At 35.8% G+C, this 18528-nt stretch overlaps 1 protein-coding gene across 3 annotated transcripts; it reads left to right on the plus strand.

Moving 5' to 3' along the window:
* Positions 1-5034: 5034 nt before the first annotated feature.
* On the plus strand, positions 5035-18512 carry LOC140830808 (probable inactive DNA (cytosine-5)-methyltransferase DRM3). Of its 3 annotated transcripts, none has more exons than XM_073194297.1 (11): positions 5035-5179; positions 5670-5740; positions 5829-5957; positions 7510-7606; positions 7825-7871; positions 8416-8514; positions 10014-10113; positions 10207-10319; positions 13789-13891; positions 16780-16859; positions 16954-18512. In XM_073194297.1, exons 2-11 carry the CDS (start codon positions 5738-5740, stop codon positions 18334-18336), a joined length of 2154 nt encoding a protein of 717 aa, XP_073050398.1. In that variant the 5' UTR covers positions 5035-5179; positions 5670-5737; the 3' UTR covers positions 18337-18512. The 3 variants fall into 3 exon arrangements, with proteins under 3 accessions (XP_073050398.1, XP_073050399.1, XP_073050400.1); XM_073194298.1 differs by having other exon boundaries at positions 5179-5317; XM_073194299.1 differs by having other exon boundaries at positions 5179-5300.
* Positions 18513-18528: the final 16 nt, after the last annotated feature.

Consider the following 18528-nt stretch of genomic DNA (forward strand, 5'->3'; position numbering starts at 1 on the left):
AGACAAATATTTTGTATCTTATCTTGAACTTACTATCCTTAAATTTAAGGTGTATTCGAATAATACCTCGAGCTTTTAAAGTGTAGTAATGGAGCCTCATTAAATCTTGTGTCGGGGCTCATTGCTCGTCCTCTTGGACATTTAAGGACTATAATCTTGTGGGTAGGCTTTGAATGATTTATTTCAAGGGCAAATATTGATAAATATGATACATTCACGAGATGTTTAATATGTCAATACTGACAACTGGTTATTCATCCCATGTGATTGACATCTTTACAACATTATTTTGTTTATATTCATCATCCATTATTAATTAGGTGCACATAGATGCATCTAGCGGATGTCAGCCTTCCTTCCAACACTCAACCTCGAATACTATATCCATCCAAAAATATCAACCATTTAATAGGAAGTAGTTGATATAGGAGCCAAAAAAAAAACTAGCGAATGTGTGGTCACACGCCAAGAAAGTTACAAGGATAAATGATAAAAAAAATAAGGTCGTCATCGTTGTTGTTGTGGTTTGCAGTTATTGCAAAACTGAAGTTCATGCCCAGAGCAGAACAAACGATAATAATGTCATTTTATGGGAATGTGAAGAAATGCAAAAAGAATCCTCGTAACGCGATGAAGTTGGATTCTTTTCAACAGATCTTGTTGGAATATTTCATGTTCGCAATATTTCTTGATTTTTATGTTAACAAAACTTGTTATTTTGATACTAATGAACTTTGCTTAAGTGTGCAATTAGCTGAACGTAACTGAAGCTATCGAAGAATGCAAACTGCAAGTATCAAATGATTAATCGAACTACACCAGTTCAACTGCTGAATTGTAAACCAGTTCAACTGATTATCCAGCTGATAGGCAGTTCAGCAGAAGACCTTCAGAAGTCTTACCAGTTGATGAAGAGTTCAACTAATGAAGAGCCTAGCTGACCAGTTCAACTGACGAGTCAACTGATTTCACAAGCCCAACTGAAGATCAGTTCAGGACATCAGTTATAACCAATCAGTTGCAGAACACGACAATCTTATTCAATGGAATCCAGCTATGCACAAAGGTACAAAAGCATTGTCTAGTCAAATGACAATAATAGATGTTTCATCAGTGTTTAAAGCCAAAACGTTACAGAATGGTTGACGGAAAGTACAAGACAAATATCTAGGAATGAATTCAAAATGAAACAGATACAATAATTGACTCTCACTGTACGATCAAACTTCGCGCCTATAAATAGAAGATGAAGATTAGTGAAGACAATAAGAAGAAAAACAAGAGTTTATGAAGAAGAAGGGTGCACAAAAAGCCTTTTCCGCTTACAAGAAGTAAGCGGCCTAGTTGTGATGGAACACTTCAACGTATTATCAGCTTAGTATATAAGTTCTTTTCCATCAGTGTGTGAGAACACCTTCCCAGTGTATTCATTGTTCAGTTCTCACACACACTCACACACTATCACTCACATATATCAGAGAATAGACCATAAAAGATCAGTTGAGTGAGTCTTGCACAAAGACGTAAAACTTGTGTATGTAGTCTTTAACACATAGACGTTAAACAAGTGTTGGCTTGAAGGTGTTGCCTTCAGTCTAGGCTAGAAGTTCAGTTGCAGTAGGGTAAGTCCTAAGCTGAGTGGGTTTGTACAAGGTGTTGTATAAATCAAAGTATTCTAGTGTATCCTACCCGAGGAGGTAGAAGGGGTGACGTAAGAGCAGTTGAAGTCTCCGAACATTCATAAACATATATTGTGTTATTTATGTTTAACTGATGGTTTTTTGTTCTTAACTGATTTGATCAGTTCAGTTCTGTCCATAACCAAACTGATATAAGTCAAAACTGATCCCATGTAAATTTTCAGTTATTCAGTTGCACAAGTTATAAAACCAATTAGTTTTCTAACAAATGATTATTTCGAGTATTTTTCGCTTGGTTTATGACCAAACCCGATTTAATTAATCGGTGTTTACATTCTTAGAACACAAGCTATTGCAGCTCATTGAGATTATTGTGTTTGAGTACCTTCAAAGGTGCCCTCACACGATCCATCAGATCTTAACACAGTCATCCATGAGTAATGCTTTGATAGCTCGCATTTTTAGCTAAAAAAAATTTGAAGATAAGGTTGTCGCATTTGTTGTTAAAGTCTTAAAGATGAGATGTTGTGTAGGGTAATGAAAGGGGCAGTGTTTGTAGAGATGATGAAAGAAGCTCAATCTTGATTCCAGATTCCCAACAGAAAGAAAAATGCATCTCTTGTATGAGATTTATACGTAGTGGAGTTGGTAAAGATAAAGAGTCTCGTTGGTGATCAAAAGGAAAGTACCATGGCTGATACTTGGACATTGATTCAGAATATCAACTATATGGTAATCGCTGCTCATTTCTTAGACCATGATTGGAAGTTGCTTAATAAAATAATAAAATTTACCAAGATCGCCTATCACAAAAGAGATGACATTGGCAAAGTTTTAGAAACATGTTTGAGCGACTGAGGTATAGATAAAGTTTTCACTATAACGGTTGATAACGCTGGCAATAATGATAAAAATAATGGAATGAATGGGGAAAATGCCAAAGGAAATGGGCACTCTATTATTTTATGATAAGAAATTGCATTTGAGATATTATTATCATATTAAACATTTAATTGTCCAGAGTGGGATGATGTTTCATAATGAGTCAGTTGAGAAAATTAGAAATTGTGTGATTTATATTCACTCTTCTAGGGAACGGTTGGACCAAATTAGGGAGTGTGTTATCTATCCTATTGAAGATGAATAAAATGTCAACCATTCTAATGGATGTGCCTACGACGTGGAATTTCATCTATACAATGCTTTTTTTGTTACAGACAAGTTTAAAATGTTTGGTAGGATTGCAGGGAATACACAATTTGTTGAATATTTTGAAGAGGTAGATTGTTCGAAGAAGAAAAGGAGAGTGGGGCCTTCTATAGAAAAAGATTGGGAGAAGGCACAAATCTTTGTGAATTTTGTCAAGAAGTTTCATGATACTATATTGCAACTTAGCGCTAGCAAGAAAACTACGTCAACCTTGATTTGGTAAGAAATAGTTGCAATCGAGGACAATCATCGAGGAGACAATACTTGACACTACATATCCTTTACTGTAAGAAGCTGCTAAGTGAAAGTTCAAGAAGTATTGAGATTATCTTGAGAATGTGAACATGCTTGTTATTTTCCTAATTTACTTCTAGATTCTAATTATAAACTTCAAATGATTGGGATCCATTTGAGAAATATAAAATTGGATGCTATTAAAATACAATCATTTGTTAACGAGTTAAAGTTTGTCTAATATAGTTGTATCATGCATATAAAGTGAATTCACCTTTGGATCATATTAACGAGATTGATGATAGTGATGTAAACAAAGATTTGATGTAAATGTATAAGAATGAGCCAGTTAAACTGAACTAATAAATGAAAATAACTCAAATATGAAAAACACAAAATCAGACAAGAATAACCAATACAGTGGACAATTAATTATCAAATCTTTTTGTGAACTGGAGCTCAAGATTTGATATTTTGAAGTCGGGGAAAGGGAATGCTATGGCATTTTCAGTCTTTTATTAGATTGTCAAGGATATTTTTTCAATTCCTTCATCTATTGTAGCTAGTGAGAATGTTTTTAGTCTTAGGATGAAGATTGTAGATCCATTTAGCGCATCATTGCATCCCAAAATGGTGAAGGAACTAATGTGTATTAGTGATTGGCTTAGAGGTGAAGAAATTAACTTATACAAGGATGCGACAAAAGAGGAATTCAACTTTTATAAGTATTGTCAAGAAATTGTCACAAGCAAGTCAATATTTAATTTGTTAGTATTTTTTTATCAATATTTTGGCTTTTTGTCTATATTTCTTTTATGAATCAAAATATAAATTAACTTTTACAAAATGAAGATTTATTTTTAACATATGTGCATCTATTTATTTTAGTAATTGATGTTCATGGAGAAGAACGTGCCTAGTAAATTGGAGTTGGATACGTTGGTGCTTGATATATGTCTATAGTTATATGTAATTGTTTCATTTCTTGCTACTCCATACTTGGCTAAATCTTACTTTAGTTTTTCATTTGCAAAATTTAATCTTGTTATATATTATGCTTATAAGATATCTGCTATTTGTAGGTACCCTCATGCATAAGGAAAAATAATGTATCTTTCTCAAGTGTAAACTCCAAAGACCTCATGGTGGAAGAATAGCTCGTTGATGTGGTAGTTTAATGAGACATTAAGCTTGATATATTGATTTTTGTTTAGAATTTACTTGGACTAACCAAAAGCTGTTTCAATTTATTTACAATTCAGTACGAAGGTGTTTTAGATATCATGACTTCTTGAATCATGGACCACCTAAAGCTTATTGATTTTTATATTGAAAAATTAACATGTTTTGTCCAAATTCAATATGTGCTTGGAGAGCCTACATGAGTACTACAAAAATATTTTCGAGATATTATCTTCCTACCTAATGGGATCTCGAACATTCGATTCCCAAAATTTGTCCAGTACAAGATCGGGAATAAAAAATATTCTCAATTTTTATCGGAACATAGATTGGATGAGAGTGTTACGAAACGTGTCCTAGAGCTCTTAATTCGGGTTGGCCCCATTCCCAACCCATTTAAAGGCCAGCCTCCACAGGCCAGTCTGAGCAGATCGCGGGCCTAAACAAGCCAACCCACGGGTTGAGATTTTCTACTGACATATATATACATACATATTTTGTGGTGAAAACTATTAATTTTATTTACTTTATCACTCTAAAATATGAAATCAAGGATTAATAATGTTATTAAGATTTTTCCATAAATTTTTATTTATTAAATAATCAAAAAATTCAATTAAATATATATATATATATATATATATATATATATATTATTATTATTTTATTTTGATGGTCAACTCGACTCGACACAAGCGACAGCATGAACTGATGATCCCAGCGGATCTCACCCTTGAAGCCTATTACCTTAAATCTTCCCCCAAATCTCATTACCAAACCACAGTGTACTATTTCGCTCTCGAAACCTAGAGGTTGTACCTGGTTATAAATTTGAGATCTGTGGGCAATATTATTATTAATTATAAATATTTGGTACAACAGGTGGACTCAAACAGTGAGGCTGGTTCAGAGAGGTCAGTTGAATAGCAGAGATCTTTTATTTTGCGCAACTAAAATAATTTTTTTTTTGCGCAAACCAAGTTGTGCAAACCTTCTTCGGAGCGCGTAGTTAAGGCAAATCCAGCGACGGTTCAGGTGCTCAGCGCGCTAAGGTGTAATGCATCACTCAGATGCTATAGGCCTTGCTCTGGAATTTGAAATTGCGTGGCCACTTATGGCATTTGTAGTTTGGCTTCCGGTTTGTTTCCTAGAACTAGGTTACAAGTGAAATGGAAGATTTTTTCCCGCTTCTACTCACATTTTTTTGATAATTGCCAAACTTTAGCTGTTCTGATTTCAGGCTGTGATTTTCACGCCTTTCTTTGTTGTTTTTGTTTGCGATTGCTAAAAGTTGATAAATTCACCTTTTCCCCGCTGTTCTCATCCTCCGCGCGTTATAGTTTAGCTTTTGGTGATCATTGTTTTATTTAGCTAGTTATTTGTTTATTTGTTTTCGTTAACTAGCATAATTTCTGAGAGGAGCAAGCTTCATATTACTTTTTAGGGGGGAATCACGAGGAAGGAATGCTAAAATGGTAGGCATTCACTGAAGTCAAATTGATGCAAAAAAACACTGCTTATTCTTGTTTGTTTATGTCATATTTGAATTGTCTTAATTTTCAGTGTGAGGTAGTGGAAATATCAGACGAGGAGGGCTCTTTGGTGCCTGATAATGATGTTGGAATCAAACCAAAGGACGAGGTTTTGGACTATGATTTACCTCTGCCAAAAATATGCCCACAGCATGGGGTGGTATGGTTAATCTTTGTTATTATGGAGAAATTATTTTAATTAGTAAAGCTACAATTTGTGAAATTAACATGGTTATAATTTGATTGCTCTATAAACTCATTAAATATCATTTGATGGCTGAAATGAATAAATTTAATTGTTAGGAATAAAGTACCAGTTTTGTTTACTGAAAGCGATAAAATCGGTGAAAAATAACACATAAGAACACAAGATTTATAGTGATCTCGATGAGAGAGCTACGTTCACTTGCCATCGCTGCAAATTGTCATTATGGTGAAACCAAGACAAATAGATATCCTTTTCCAGCTTTGTTTCAGCTTTCTTCAATCCGTAATATGCCGATATCCTTTGTGGCACTTTTTGATAGTGACACGTCTACTCTGTCTTGGGATTTTGTATTTAGAAGGGCTATCAGGGATGAGGAGATGGATCAATTGTCCGAGTTGTTAGGGATTCTAGATTCAGTGAGATTGATAGAAGGGGTAGATGACTTTCTGCGGTGGCAAGGGGATCCTTCGGGTATTTTCTCGGTTAGATCATTTTACGATTCGTTCTTTCCTCTTAATCGATTCTCAATCTCTTCGGTCTCCAATGTTATTTGGAAAACTCCGGTTCCAAAAAAAATCCAAATGTTTTCTTGGTTAGTGTCTTTGGGAAAGTTACCCATCTCGGAGATGATTCAAAAAAGATGGCCTTCCATTGCATTGCGACCTAATTGGTGTGTACTTTGTAGAAACGCATCAGAAACGCAGAATCATTTGCTAATTCATTGTCCATTCACATTATCACTGTGGCATAGAGCTTTGCAAGAACTTCATTTGGTGTGGGTGATGCCTAACTCTACAACTGATGTACTGAATATGGACTTAGGACAGCATATGGGATCAAGGGGCAGAACTTTTTGGTTCGTAGTTGACTAGTTGTTCAGTGCTTATGTTGGACAACATGGCTAGAAAGAAACAAGAGGGTTTTTGAAGAAATTGAAGAAAATGCGGAGAGTTGCTGAGACAAAATAAAGTTTAATATTGCGATGTGGATTGGCAATCATAATGACTTTAAGAATGTATCAGTCTTAGATCTTTTGAGAAGTTGGGATTATGTGTATCAGTGACATTTTAGCTCTGTTGTTGTTCGTTAAGAGAGTGGACCACTAGTCCACTATGTAAACATTCTTAACGTATTATTAATAAAATATGTTTCTTATAAAAAAAAAAAAAAAAAAGACAAATAGAATTACCATAACCCGTCCTCTCATAAATATTTTTCTTCTCTCTCTGTACTCTCTATTTGTATATGTCTTATAACACAATGACTGCCACCCACAATTATAAATACTATCAAGGATGCATAATGTGCAAAAAAAACCTAAAATACCCTCACATAAACTATTAGGCTCCACATAATATTAGCATTAATTATAACATGCAGCCCGCAGGCCACTTTTCCCTTACTACATATGAACTTTTAATGTAATTACAGATGCTTTTGTTGCAATTTGCACTTGTTTATGAGCAGATTTATTTGTTGCATTTTTAAACTGTTTTATTTATAGGACAATGAAGCTAGCTCATCGCAAAGCAATTTAAGAACAGCCTTTGTAGGCATGGGATTTACGCCATCTCTCGTCGATAAGGCAATCAAGGAAAATGGTGTGTTTAGCTTATACTTACGAATGAACTAAGAACTTCATCGAAAGTGAACTTTTGTAATGTTTACCAAGAGAAAAAATCTCACGAGCTTTATTGTTCAGGATTTAATAAATAGAAAATCTTTTAAAGTGATTTTTTTTTTTTTGCAATGCTTCATGGAAATTATCATTGTTTTTCAGTAATGATAACCAGCAAGTGATATTTCCCTTCTGTCTTAGGTGAAGGAAATACTGATTTATTACTAGAGACTCTCTTTGCATATTCCGTAAGTGCTTCTCCCCCTACCATAGAACCTAATAAATCTTATGTTCCATGTCTGAGTCAGAATGAACTAAAATTATATAGCCAACGAATCTGTACACTGTAATGACATGGGATTGAATCAAACTCTCCATTAGCTGCTAAAATTATCCTGTTATGATGCTGAATTCTTCCAGCTTATCATGGTGGAACTTTGTGGAACTGTCTATGAATTAGCAGCATATTCCACAACCATCTGGTGATTTTTTATTCAGTTGCAAGAATGATGGTCTAACTGCAAATATTTACCCGCATCTGTCTATGAATTAGCAGCATATTCCACAACCATCTGGTGATTTTTTATTCAGTTGCAAGAATTATGGTCTAACTGAAAATATTTACCCGCAAATGTACAATTGAATTGAGACGCCAATTTTAAAAGCCTGTTATTGAGTCCAGGTCTTTGTGTCCTCACGAGAACATATTGTTGAAATGGATCTATCTTCTTACTTCTGTCATCTACTTGAAGTTGCAATTGGACTTTCTTGACTTCTTATGAATTATACCAGGCTCTTCATAAACCAGAATCACCTGATTCTCTTGATAGCTTTTTTGATGAGGATACAAAGAACAATGCCTGTTCGGATAGGGCTTTTCCATTAAAAGAGGTATCTTTTGAGTTTTCCTTTACAAGTCTTTCCTTCTGGCATGGGAAATAAATTGTACATGTAAAAGTCTGTGAAATTAAATGAACAAGTAGATCATGGCTTGGTTCAGCAGTTTTTATATGTTTTTGTTTGATTTAAATTCAGTACTCATCTTACATGAATGCTAGCGCCTAGCAGTGTAATGAATGTGTAGCATCATGCACCTTGAAGCTCTCAATCATTGGATTTGATTGCCTATAACCTTTGAAATTTTCCTCCCAACTCTAACTGTCGAATTGTAAGAATGAATTCCTTTTTTCACTCTGTACTCGGGTTAAAAGACTAATTTCTGGGACCAAATATCGCAAAAGTTGAGGCTGAAATGAATGAAACTGTTCTTTCTAAAATCAGTTTTCCGATAAATTTCCATCTTGAGACCCGTGGAACAGTGTGTTCAAGCCCATGGCTCTTTGATGGATGCTATGTATGGGGTCACAAATACCCTCAAGTGAGAGCACATCACACGAGTTTGTGCTTGTTGTTCTTTACTTAAGTTGTGCTGGTGCGGTTTCTTGCATGGACTTTGACACAAGTCTGTGCTATCTATTTTTGTTGGCCCTCATGTGTACCACTCTGGTATCACTTTGTGGTCTGTTGCATTATGTCAAATAAAGATGCAAAACCATAGAGCTGGGGACGAACCTTGGCATGGGTTGGTGCTTAATACGACTCCTATGAATGTGGCTTTCCATGGTCATATTTATGGGCACTTCATGGCATAGGCCTGTGAACCAGTTTTGGAGAGTTGTCCGCAGTCCACCCGCATGGGTGTCCATGGGTCTCTGCTGATGCATCTATGAATTTTTTGCGTTTTGGGCATTTCATGATTTTGGCCTTGGATCAAGGGACATATATGTGGTTCCTGTGGTCAACCTTTTCTGCACTTAGTTTTTTCTCCGACTCTTTCAGCTCTTCCTTTGTTTTGAATCTTTGTGGCATGAATTTTGTTTTGTATATCTTGTCAGTTTTGGCCTGTGAGTGAATGTAGTACACAGAATTAAAACGTAGTTTACCCACATAATCATTGGAAGCAAAAAGTACCAATTGAGTACTAATATGACAACGATGTACATGAAAATGTGATATAAATCAGACATGTTAGTTGCTTTCTGCATTTTTCAGAAATAGTATGTAGCATGTTTCTATTTGAAGAATCTCGAATTTGGTGCTAGTTTAAATGTGACATGACTGTTAGTTAAATATACACGGTCCATCTTTGTCTGCTTATTAATATGGCGCTTAAGTTCCATTTTAAAAAATGCATAGATCACGAAGTATGCTTGGGAGTCATCCAGTCGCTTATCATGTTGATGCTCGTTAACTGTTTAAACGAAATACTTATTCAGTTATTTGCTAGTCAATTTGCGGCTGACATTTAACTATAAGCTGATGAGTCTTTTTTGCCCTTCAAGTCTCTAACATATGGGTCTATAATAACCTGTCATATTTGGCTCCTACAGGAACCTGATGTTTGCAGTGGATATGCTGACGAGAAAATCGTGTCCTTGTTAAAAATGAATTTCTTAATCGAGGAAGTTCGGTTTGCGATGGATAAACTTGGTTAGCGATGGAGTTTGAACTTTACTTTCTAACAAAGCATGCTTCAACTGTAAATGTACATATTATTACACTTGGTCCTATTTTGCATCACAGGTGAGGATGCATCTATTGGTCAACTAATGGACTTCATCTTTGCTGCAAGGATGGCCAAAAAGTATGAAAAGCTTGCAAGAGTTTCAGTGAGTGGAGATGAAGATAGCAACGAGGTTTTTGATGATTTCTTTCTGTTATTTCTGAACATTTGTGTTTATGAGTATGACAAAAGGAAATGTTTGTTTAAAGTATCTCTGAATTATTACTCCGATCATTTATACGAGCGCTGCAAGCTCTTATTAATACCAGTTCTGCATTATCACTTTACCTGCTAAGGAAGGTTGAAAACCACATAAAAAGGAAATAAGATCTTTTTATGAGACATTTTGGATAGGGAATGAGAAAACATGGGTAAGAAAATATTATTTCTCATTATTCATTGGTTAAAGAAAAGATGTGTACAACAAAAGGCCAAAAAAGAGTAGTTCATGGAACAATTCTAGTGATAACAAGTTCTAATTTATGATAAATTGCTACTTTACAAAAATATGAAAATATCTAATTCATCGACACTCCCCTCAAGTTGATGCAAAAATATCAATCATGCCCAACTTGCTGACTTGATCCTCGAACGATAGTTTCATCAAATTTTTGTTGAATATATCTACGAGCTGTTTCAAGTTACGAACAAAAGGAATACAAATTATTCATTCTTGAAGTTCCTCCTTGATGACATGGACATGCCTATCAATTTCAACAAATTTCGTTATGTCGTGTAAAAATGGATTATGAGCCATGTTTATAGCAGATTTGTTATCACATTATAATGTTGTGGGAAAATTAATTGTTTGTCTAAGATCTTCGAGAACCCTTTTTTAGCACAGTCCTTCACACACTCCTTGGGCGATCGACTGAAATTCAGCTTCTGCACTACTTCTGGAAACAACACTTTGTTTGTTGCTTATCCAAGTAACTAAGTTGCCCCATAGAAGCGTACATTATCCCGTCGTAGATCTTCTATCGATGATTGACCCAGCGCAGTCAGCATCAGTATAGACTTCATCTTTGTTTCCCCGTTTTTCTTAAAGAACAAACCTTTTCATGAAGTTGCCTTAAGATATCGAAGAAAGCGAAATACAGCTTCAAGATGTTCTTCATAGGGAGAACGCATGAAATGGATTACCAAACTCATAGCGAAAGCTATGTCTGATCGAGTGTGAGAGAAATAAGTTAACTTCCCAACTAATCTTTGATATCTGCCCGTATCAATAGGAACTCGTCCTTTCACCTCTTAAATCTTGCATCCACTCATGCTTGTCTCCTCCAAGATGTTCAAAATGTACTTCCTTTGTGAAATCACTATTGCTTTCCTCAATCGAGCAATCTCCATTCCCAGAAAGTATCTTAATTGTCCCAAATCTTTAATTTTTATTTCTTTGGCTAAATTGTGCTTTAGTTTACTCATTTCCTCAATGTCATCTCCTGTGAAAATGATATCATCAACATAGACAATCAAGACCGAGATGTTATTAATCGATATCTTTGTAAGGTGTGATCCAACTGATTCAAAGGCCAATCAAGATTTGGCGCAATTGACAAGAGAACACAAACAATATTAAATTTTGCTACAGGAGAAAAAGTTTAGAGAAATCTACCCCATATGTGTGTGTATAGCCTTTTGCTACCAAACGAGGTTTATATATTTTTAAGGATCCATCAAAATTGTATTTCACAATAAACACCCACTTATAGTCCATTGTATCCTTCTCTTTGGGCAATCCAGTCACGTCCCAGGTAGCATTCTTTTCCAGTGCTCTCATATCCCCTCACCAATGGCTTCCCTACACTCAGTACATTTAAAGATTCATGTATGTTTTTTGGAAAGACCACACTTGAGATTTGAGATAAAAGCTAGAAAAGGGAATTGACAAATTATCATAAGAGATAAAATTGGACAAAGAATGTTTACTGCAGGACCTAACACATTTTCTGAGAGCAATATGAATATCACTTTGATTGGAGTTAGGATTACCTAAAGCATGAACTTCATGATTTATCCTCTGGTCAGATTTTTGGTCGTGTTGGAAGAGTGTGTTCTCATTTCTCATGTTTTTAAGGTATTCCTTTGAGTAGACAAAGCCTTTGATATGGCATCAATGAAGAATATCCCAAATTATTGTCATTTTCTTATAATTCAACGGCTAACATTCACTTAGAAATATACCATCTTCACCATCATCTTCACTAGATCCCTTCTCCCCTGAAAAATCAACCTGATTGATTTTGTACCCTTCGTTCAATGGTCAGATTCTAGAGGATCAAACCTATGAGACTTAAGAATGATATAAAAAGAGATAGGAAAAGAAATTCATATTAAAGAAAAATGAAGTCGAGAACCCAGATTCCAAATGAACAAATTCAAGATTGAATAGTATCTTTCTGATCCATAAAGAATGAGGGACAAGTGGATTGATCGAGAAAGAGCTCTTGTTCTTATTATAGGATCATGATTGGATCCGCATACAGTAAATGGGCCAAAAAAGAGTAGTTCATGGAACAATTCTAGCCTAAATATAATGACAGATTCTAATTTATGGTAAATTGCTACTTTACAAAATATGAAAATCCCTAATTTATTGACAAGCATGGATTGTGTCACTATTCTTCATTTTTAACTGGAGTAAGAATAAAACTACTAACTTGTTTTTCTGGTTCAGTATGTCGGTTTCCCGATGATCCGAACACAGTGATTGTATCATGATTGTTCCTTTTCAACTGGAGCTAAAAACATCAATATAAAGGGCAAAAAAGATCTAAGTTGGTGAAACCAATCTTTTGTTAGACTGAATTGTGAAATAGGAAAATAAGTTTTACATGCAAAGGAAAATGCCCAAATAATACCAGTCATTGAAGGTTCTATTGTCAATTTCCAAGCGAATAGAAAGTCAGTGATAAGCTTAAGTAATCTTGATATCCCACAATACTCATGAATATGGTAATTTCAGTTGTTTTTAAGCTAGAAAGCTGTAATCTGTGATGATATTGAATATACGGATTCATCTGTCATGTGTGTGAAGTTGTGTCCTTTAAATAATGGGATGGAGATTGTATTGGCCAAAACTTAGAAAACCAGCAAACGGGTTGATGCATAAGAAAGGTTAAAAATCTGTACATTTTGGAAAACTGGATGAATGCATCTTTAAGAAAACAGACAGAGAGACTGCATCCATTTTAGTCTGTTTCCTGGATAAGTTTAATGAGATGGGTTGGCAAAATCTTATATACCTGTGTTTTTTGTTCTGACTGTATTCCGTGTGGCAGCAGCTACGTGATTTTATTAATCATCTCTCTGAGCTGAAGAAGAATTTTAATCGTTAAATCTGCAATCTTAATAAGTTGAAAATATTCCTCTTCTTGAAGTCACATCTGGTCTGTAACTTGAAGCCAGGAGGTCTTGATCTCCGAAATTAGCATTGAGTAGTATATGATCAATACTCGAGTATTTCTTTTCTGTCTATCTCCTATCATGTTTCACTTGTTGAACACGCTCTATAGAAAATCATTATACACATGTTCATATTCAGGGAAGCATATTTGACAACATTTTGTGTCTTCATGCTAATCCAAAATCCATATTTTCAGGAATGCAGCAATGAGGCCTTGTTTGGTATTATGGAGAAGACACTGAGATTGCTTGAAATCGGCTTTTCTGAACAAGAGATTTCGATAGCTTTTGAGAAATGTGGTGAGTTGATTATGAAATTGGAAAATTTTAATTGACTAAGTTGACTGAGAAAGAAAACCAGATGTTGGGGAGGAAGCTAAACGTTATATGAGAAATGTGGTGAGCTCATTTTCTATTTTTTTAAAGAGTGGTAAACTCATTCATACCAATATATACACGTAGAGGGACAAGTTACATTAAATAATGAGTTTTGCATAACAAAAGGAGCTCACCTGGTAAGCACCGCAGTTGTTATCAAGAAAGTTTATTCTTTTTTTTTTTTTTTGATAAGAAACATAATTATATTATTAATAAAGTTTCGAGGTACAATAGAAGCGGATGAGAAATCCGCATGACAAAACACTTGAAACTTAGATATATTTCACTTCATTACAAAGACCCAATCCCTAGCAACATCTGAGATCGATAAGTCCTGAAATTCTCTAATCCTTGTGATTGCAGTCGCCACTCTGAATTTGATGAGCTCCCACACGACGCCGACGTGTGATATCGTGTCATTAAAGATTCTGTTATTCCTCTCCATCCAAACGCTCCAAAATAAATAATGAATTATAACAAACCATAGAATGCTAGCTCTACTACCCGTAGAGAAACCTGGATCGCTGACGAACATATCTGCAGCCCTCTTTGGAAACACCCACTGAAAACTGAGTTCTTGCATAACCATAGACCAAAGGGTCCTTGAGTACGGACAGTGAAGTAATAAATGATCCCGATTCTCTTCATCACGCTGGCATAACAGGCACCAATTAGGACATAAAACACATGTTGGCCATCGTCTTTGCACCAAATCCGCTGTAGGTAATTTTACCAACGCCACAATCCACGAGAACATTTGCACCTTTTGTGGGACAGGAACTTTCCAAATATGATCATAGCAAGGGAAGAGAGGAAAGTGTTGGACAGGGAAGAAAGAATCGTAAAAAGATTTGACAGAAAACAGACCCGAAGACTCCCCCAACCAAACTCTATAATCATCCACACCTAACTGAACCATGACCGTATCTAACACACCCGCAAGATTAACAAACTCTTCCAACTCTAAGTCATTTAGGTTTCTCCTAAAGCGCACATCCCACCTATAAGTTCGACTGCCCTGATGACTGACCACCTCTAAGAAGCTCAAAATGGGTTTGTTTGACACAGAACAAATTCTAAACAGAGAAGGGAAACGAACTTTAAGCGGAACGCCCACACCCCCCCACACATCCTCCCAAAAACGAATGTAATTACCCCCTCTCAAAACCGAGCCCCACATTAGATGAATTGCCGGGAAAGTACGAGAAATGAATTTCCAGGGGCTTCTAAAAGTAACGTTTTTGGCCAAGCCCAAATCCCACCCATTGTCTTGAAGTCCGTAAATGCTTTTTATCACTTTTATCCACAAAGTCTCCTTCTCCTTTATACCTCTCCACCACCATTATCCAAGCAACGCTCTATTCCTCAAGACGATACTCCCCAATCCCAATCCACCTCGCTCCCTCGGTTTGCAAACCTTATCCCAACTCACAAGATGAAAGTGTTTGTACCCATCCAAACCATCCCAAAGGAAATCACGCATCGTTTTTTCCATAATTTTTGCCACTTTCCTTGGGACCCTAAACAAGTTCCTTGCCAAACTACCCTATTAAGTTATTAGAGGGTGGCATCATATTAATTTGTTTGACCTTAAATTTTGTCTCGTCATTTTCTTTTGTGAAAACCCCTGCACTTAAACTAGTTAGCCAATTTTATACCCTAGTGTTTTTTAAACTATGCCTACTGGATATAGACATATAGTAGTATAATCACGCGCAACCCAAGTTTCTTCTTTCCTCTGCTGTTATTTTGTTTTTGAGGCTACTGTTGGTGATTTCAATATCGTGCAAAAAGATCGTATCCAGATCATCGTTCACTCTTGGTATTGGACATTTGTTCCTATGATTTTACTTATATGCCATTTCATTTTATATCTAGAATCTCAGGATGTCTGACGAAGTCATCATTTTAGTTGTAATCTGATTCCCGACGCATCTGTTGGGAAATTGTTTGAGAAATTTTAACCGAGGAGCTGGTGTATACAAAATGCAACTTTTCGTTTTCCACACTAAGAAAGGGGCTTAAAACGCACAGAAGGAAAATATATGGTATTTATTATTGGAACAATATAAATAGCAGGATAAATGAAAAATGCCATAGATCTGTTCAGACTTGAGGTGACTGCAATAACAAAGAATTTATCGGCTGTATCTTCCATTTGTTTGTGTATTGATTCTATATCGAGTTTCTAGTAGTTATCTCCTTGTGTTTTTTCAGTTATCTCCTTGTGTTTTTTCATGGAAATGCTCCTAATGCACTGAAAACCTGTCATTAGGATTCTGTTGTTTGCCTCATAAATTTGCATATTTGAGAACTAGGCTCTGTTTGGACTCGGACTCAGTTAAACATTTTTTTAATAATGTTTTTTTACAAAATCTTTATAAAAGGTTTTAAAAATTGTTCTAAAAATAAATATGTATTTGACCAACTATTTTACAAAAATTTTTTTACAGTAAAAAGGGATTTAAGAATTCTAAAAACATAAAGAAAACACTAAACTAGTTATTAAAAATTATACTTGGAGAACATATTTTTTAAAAATATTTTCATAATTTTTTTATAAAAATCTTGCTCAAACACATTTTAAGTTTCTTTCCCTTATAAAAAAACTAAATAAATAAATAAATATTTGTCTAAACTGAACCCTATCTTTGGTAATGACACTAAAATAGGGAGTTGTGTGCCGTGGATGTTGATTTTCTCTGAGCAGTAATTGCACATTTTCTCTTCCATTTGTCTTGTTATTTTCCCGTGCTTGTTTTTCAGGTTCTAAAGCATCTCTTTGTTATTTTTCGGTGCTTGTTTTTCAGGTTCTAACGCATCTCTGCAAGAGCTTACTGATTCAATTTTTGGAGTTCAACTTTCTGGCAGTTGCCCAAATTCGGACAAGGTTGGTGCCATTTTTATGGAGCATTTTCCTGCTTTTATTTGTAGTGGATGGTATTATTAGTTAACAAATTTAAACTGGTTTTTGTGATTCACAGTATTCCTCGACTTCTTTGAGCACTTCAACAACCCAAATAAATCCTAAAACTTTACACAGTGGGTTGGGAGGTTACTTATGTAATAAATCTTTTGATTCAATTACTGTAAAAACTGAGGAATGCGGTCCAGATGCTGCTGCTCGTGTTGGGATCTCTGATTTGCTTGAAAAATTGAAAGGCAAGAGGCCAAAAGAAGAAGACACTGAAAACTCAAACAACTGGAAGAAGCTGAAGGAAGAGTTTACCGAAGGGTCTAGCGATTCTGTTGGCCGAATGTTGGTGGAAGCAAGAAGAAGGAACCCCAATTCCACCAGTAATCGTGTCCCAGTCTTGCAGAGACAATTTAACAGTATGGGGAGTCTGGAAGAAGATATAAAGCCACCAATGCTTATTCCCAGGCCTTGCAAGACTCTTACTAGCGTGGTGGCAAAATCCCCTTACTTTCTTTATGGAAACGTGACAAATTTATCCCATGATTCTTGGGCCAAACTCTCACAATTTTTGTATTCAGTTCAGCCTGAGTTTGTGAATACTGAAATGCGCTCAGCATTGAGCAGGAAGGAAGGCTACATACATAACCTCCCCACTGAAGATAGGTTTTACAGTTTCCCAAAGTCACCAATGACTATTCAAGAAGCTATACCACATACTAGAAAATGGTGGCCCTTGTGGGATACAAGGAAACAGTTGAGCAATATTAGTTGTGAAACGAGTGGAATATCTCAGCTTTGTGACAGGTTTGGAAGAATGTTGACGGAGTCTAAAGGGCTTCTCACAGATGCACAACGGAGAGACCTTCTCCAGCAATGCCAGGCACTGAATCTTGTATGGCTTGGCAATTACAAATTGGCCCCAATTGAACCTGAACATCTAGAGCACATCATGGGCTATCCAACACACCACACTCAAGCAGCTGGATTTAGCTTGTCGGATAGACTTAAATCACTTAAACTCGCTTTTCAGACAGATACACTGGCTTACCATCTCTCGGTACTGAAGCCCTTGTTTCCTGGAGGAATGACAGTGTTGTCATTCTTTAATGGAATAGGTGGTGCTTTAGTTGCGTTACACAGACTTGGCATTCGTTTGAAAGGTGCTGTTTCTGTAGAGCCCTGTGAAAATAAGCGCAGAATCGTCACACAGTGGTGGGAGAACACTGGACAGAGTGGAGAGCTGATTCAAGTTGAAGACAGTCAGAAGTTATCAAGTAACAAGCTTGAAGATTTGATTAAAAAGTTCCGAGGATTCGATTTAGTAATATGTCAGAATCCTTATGCTTCTGGAGATAGTACTACTGACCTTGCAGCTTTAGATTTCTCCTTGTTTGTAGAATTCGTTCGGGTTTTGCAACGTGTTAGGACCACAATGGAGAGAAACAGGTGATGTTTTTTCGCCCTGTTTTGGGATGCTCCGAAACTTTTATCATCCTATCAGTATTTTAAATTAACTCGTATCATCTCCCATTGTGTATTAGTAAACGGATTCTTAAAATGGTGGATTGTTGGTCTCTGTTATACCAGTTATCCCAAGAAATCTCTTTCTATGATTACTATTATTAATTCCAGGCTTAAAAAA

This window comes from Primulina eburnea, chromosome 4 (assembly GCF_022965805.1).
Source record: "Primulina eburnea isolate SZY01 chromosome 4, ASM2296580v1, whole genome shotgun sequence".
Taxonomy (NCBI): domain Eukaryota; kingdom Viridiplantae; phylum Streptophyta; class Magnoliopsida; order Lamiales; family Gesneriaceae; genus Primulina; species Primulina eburnea.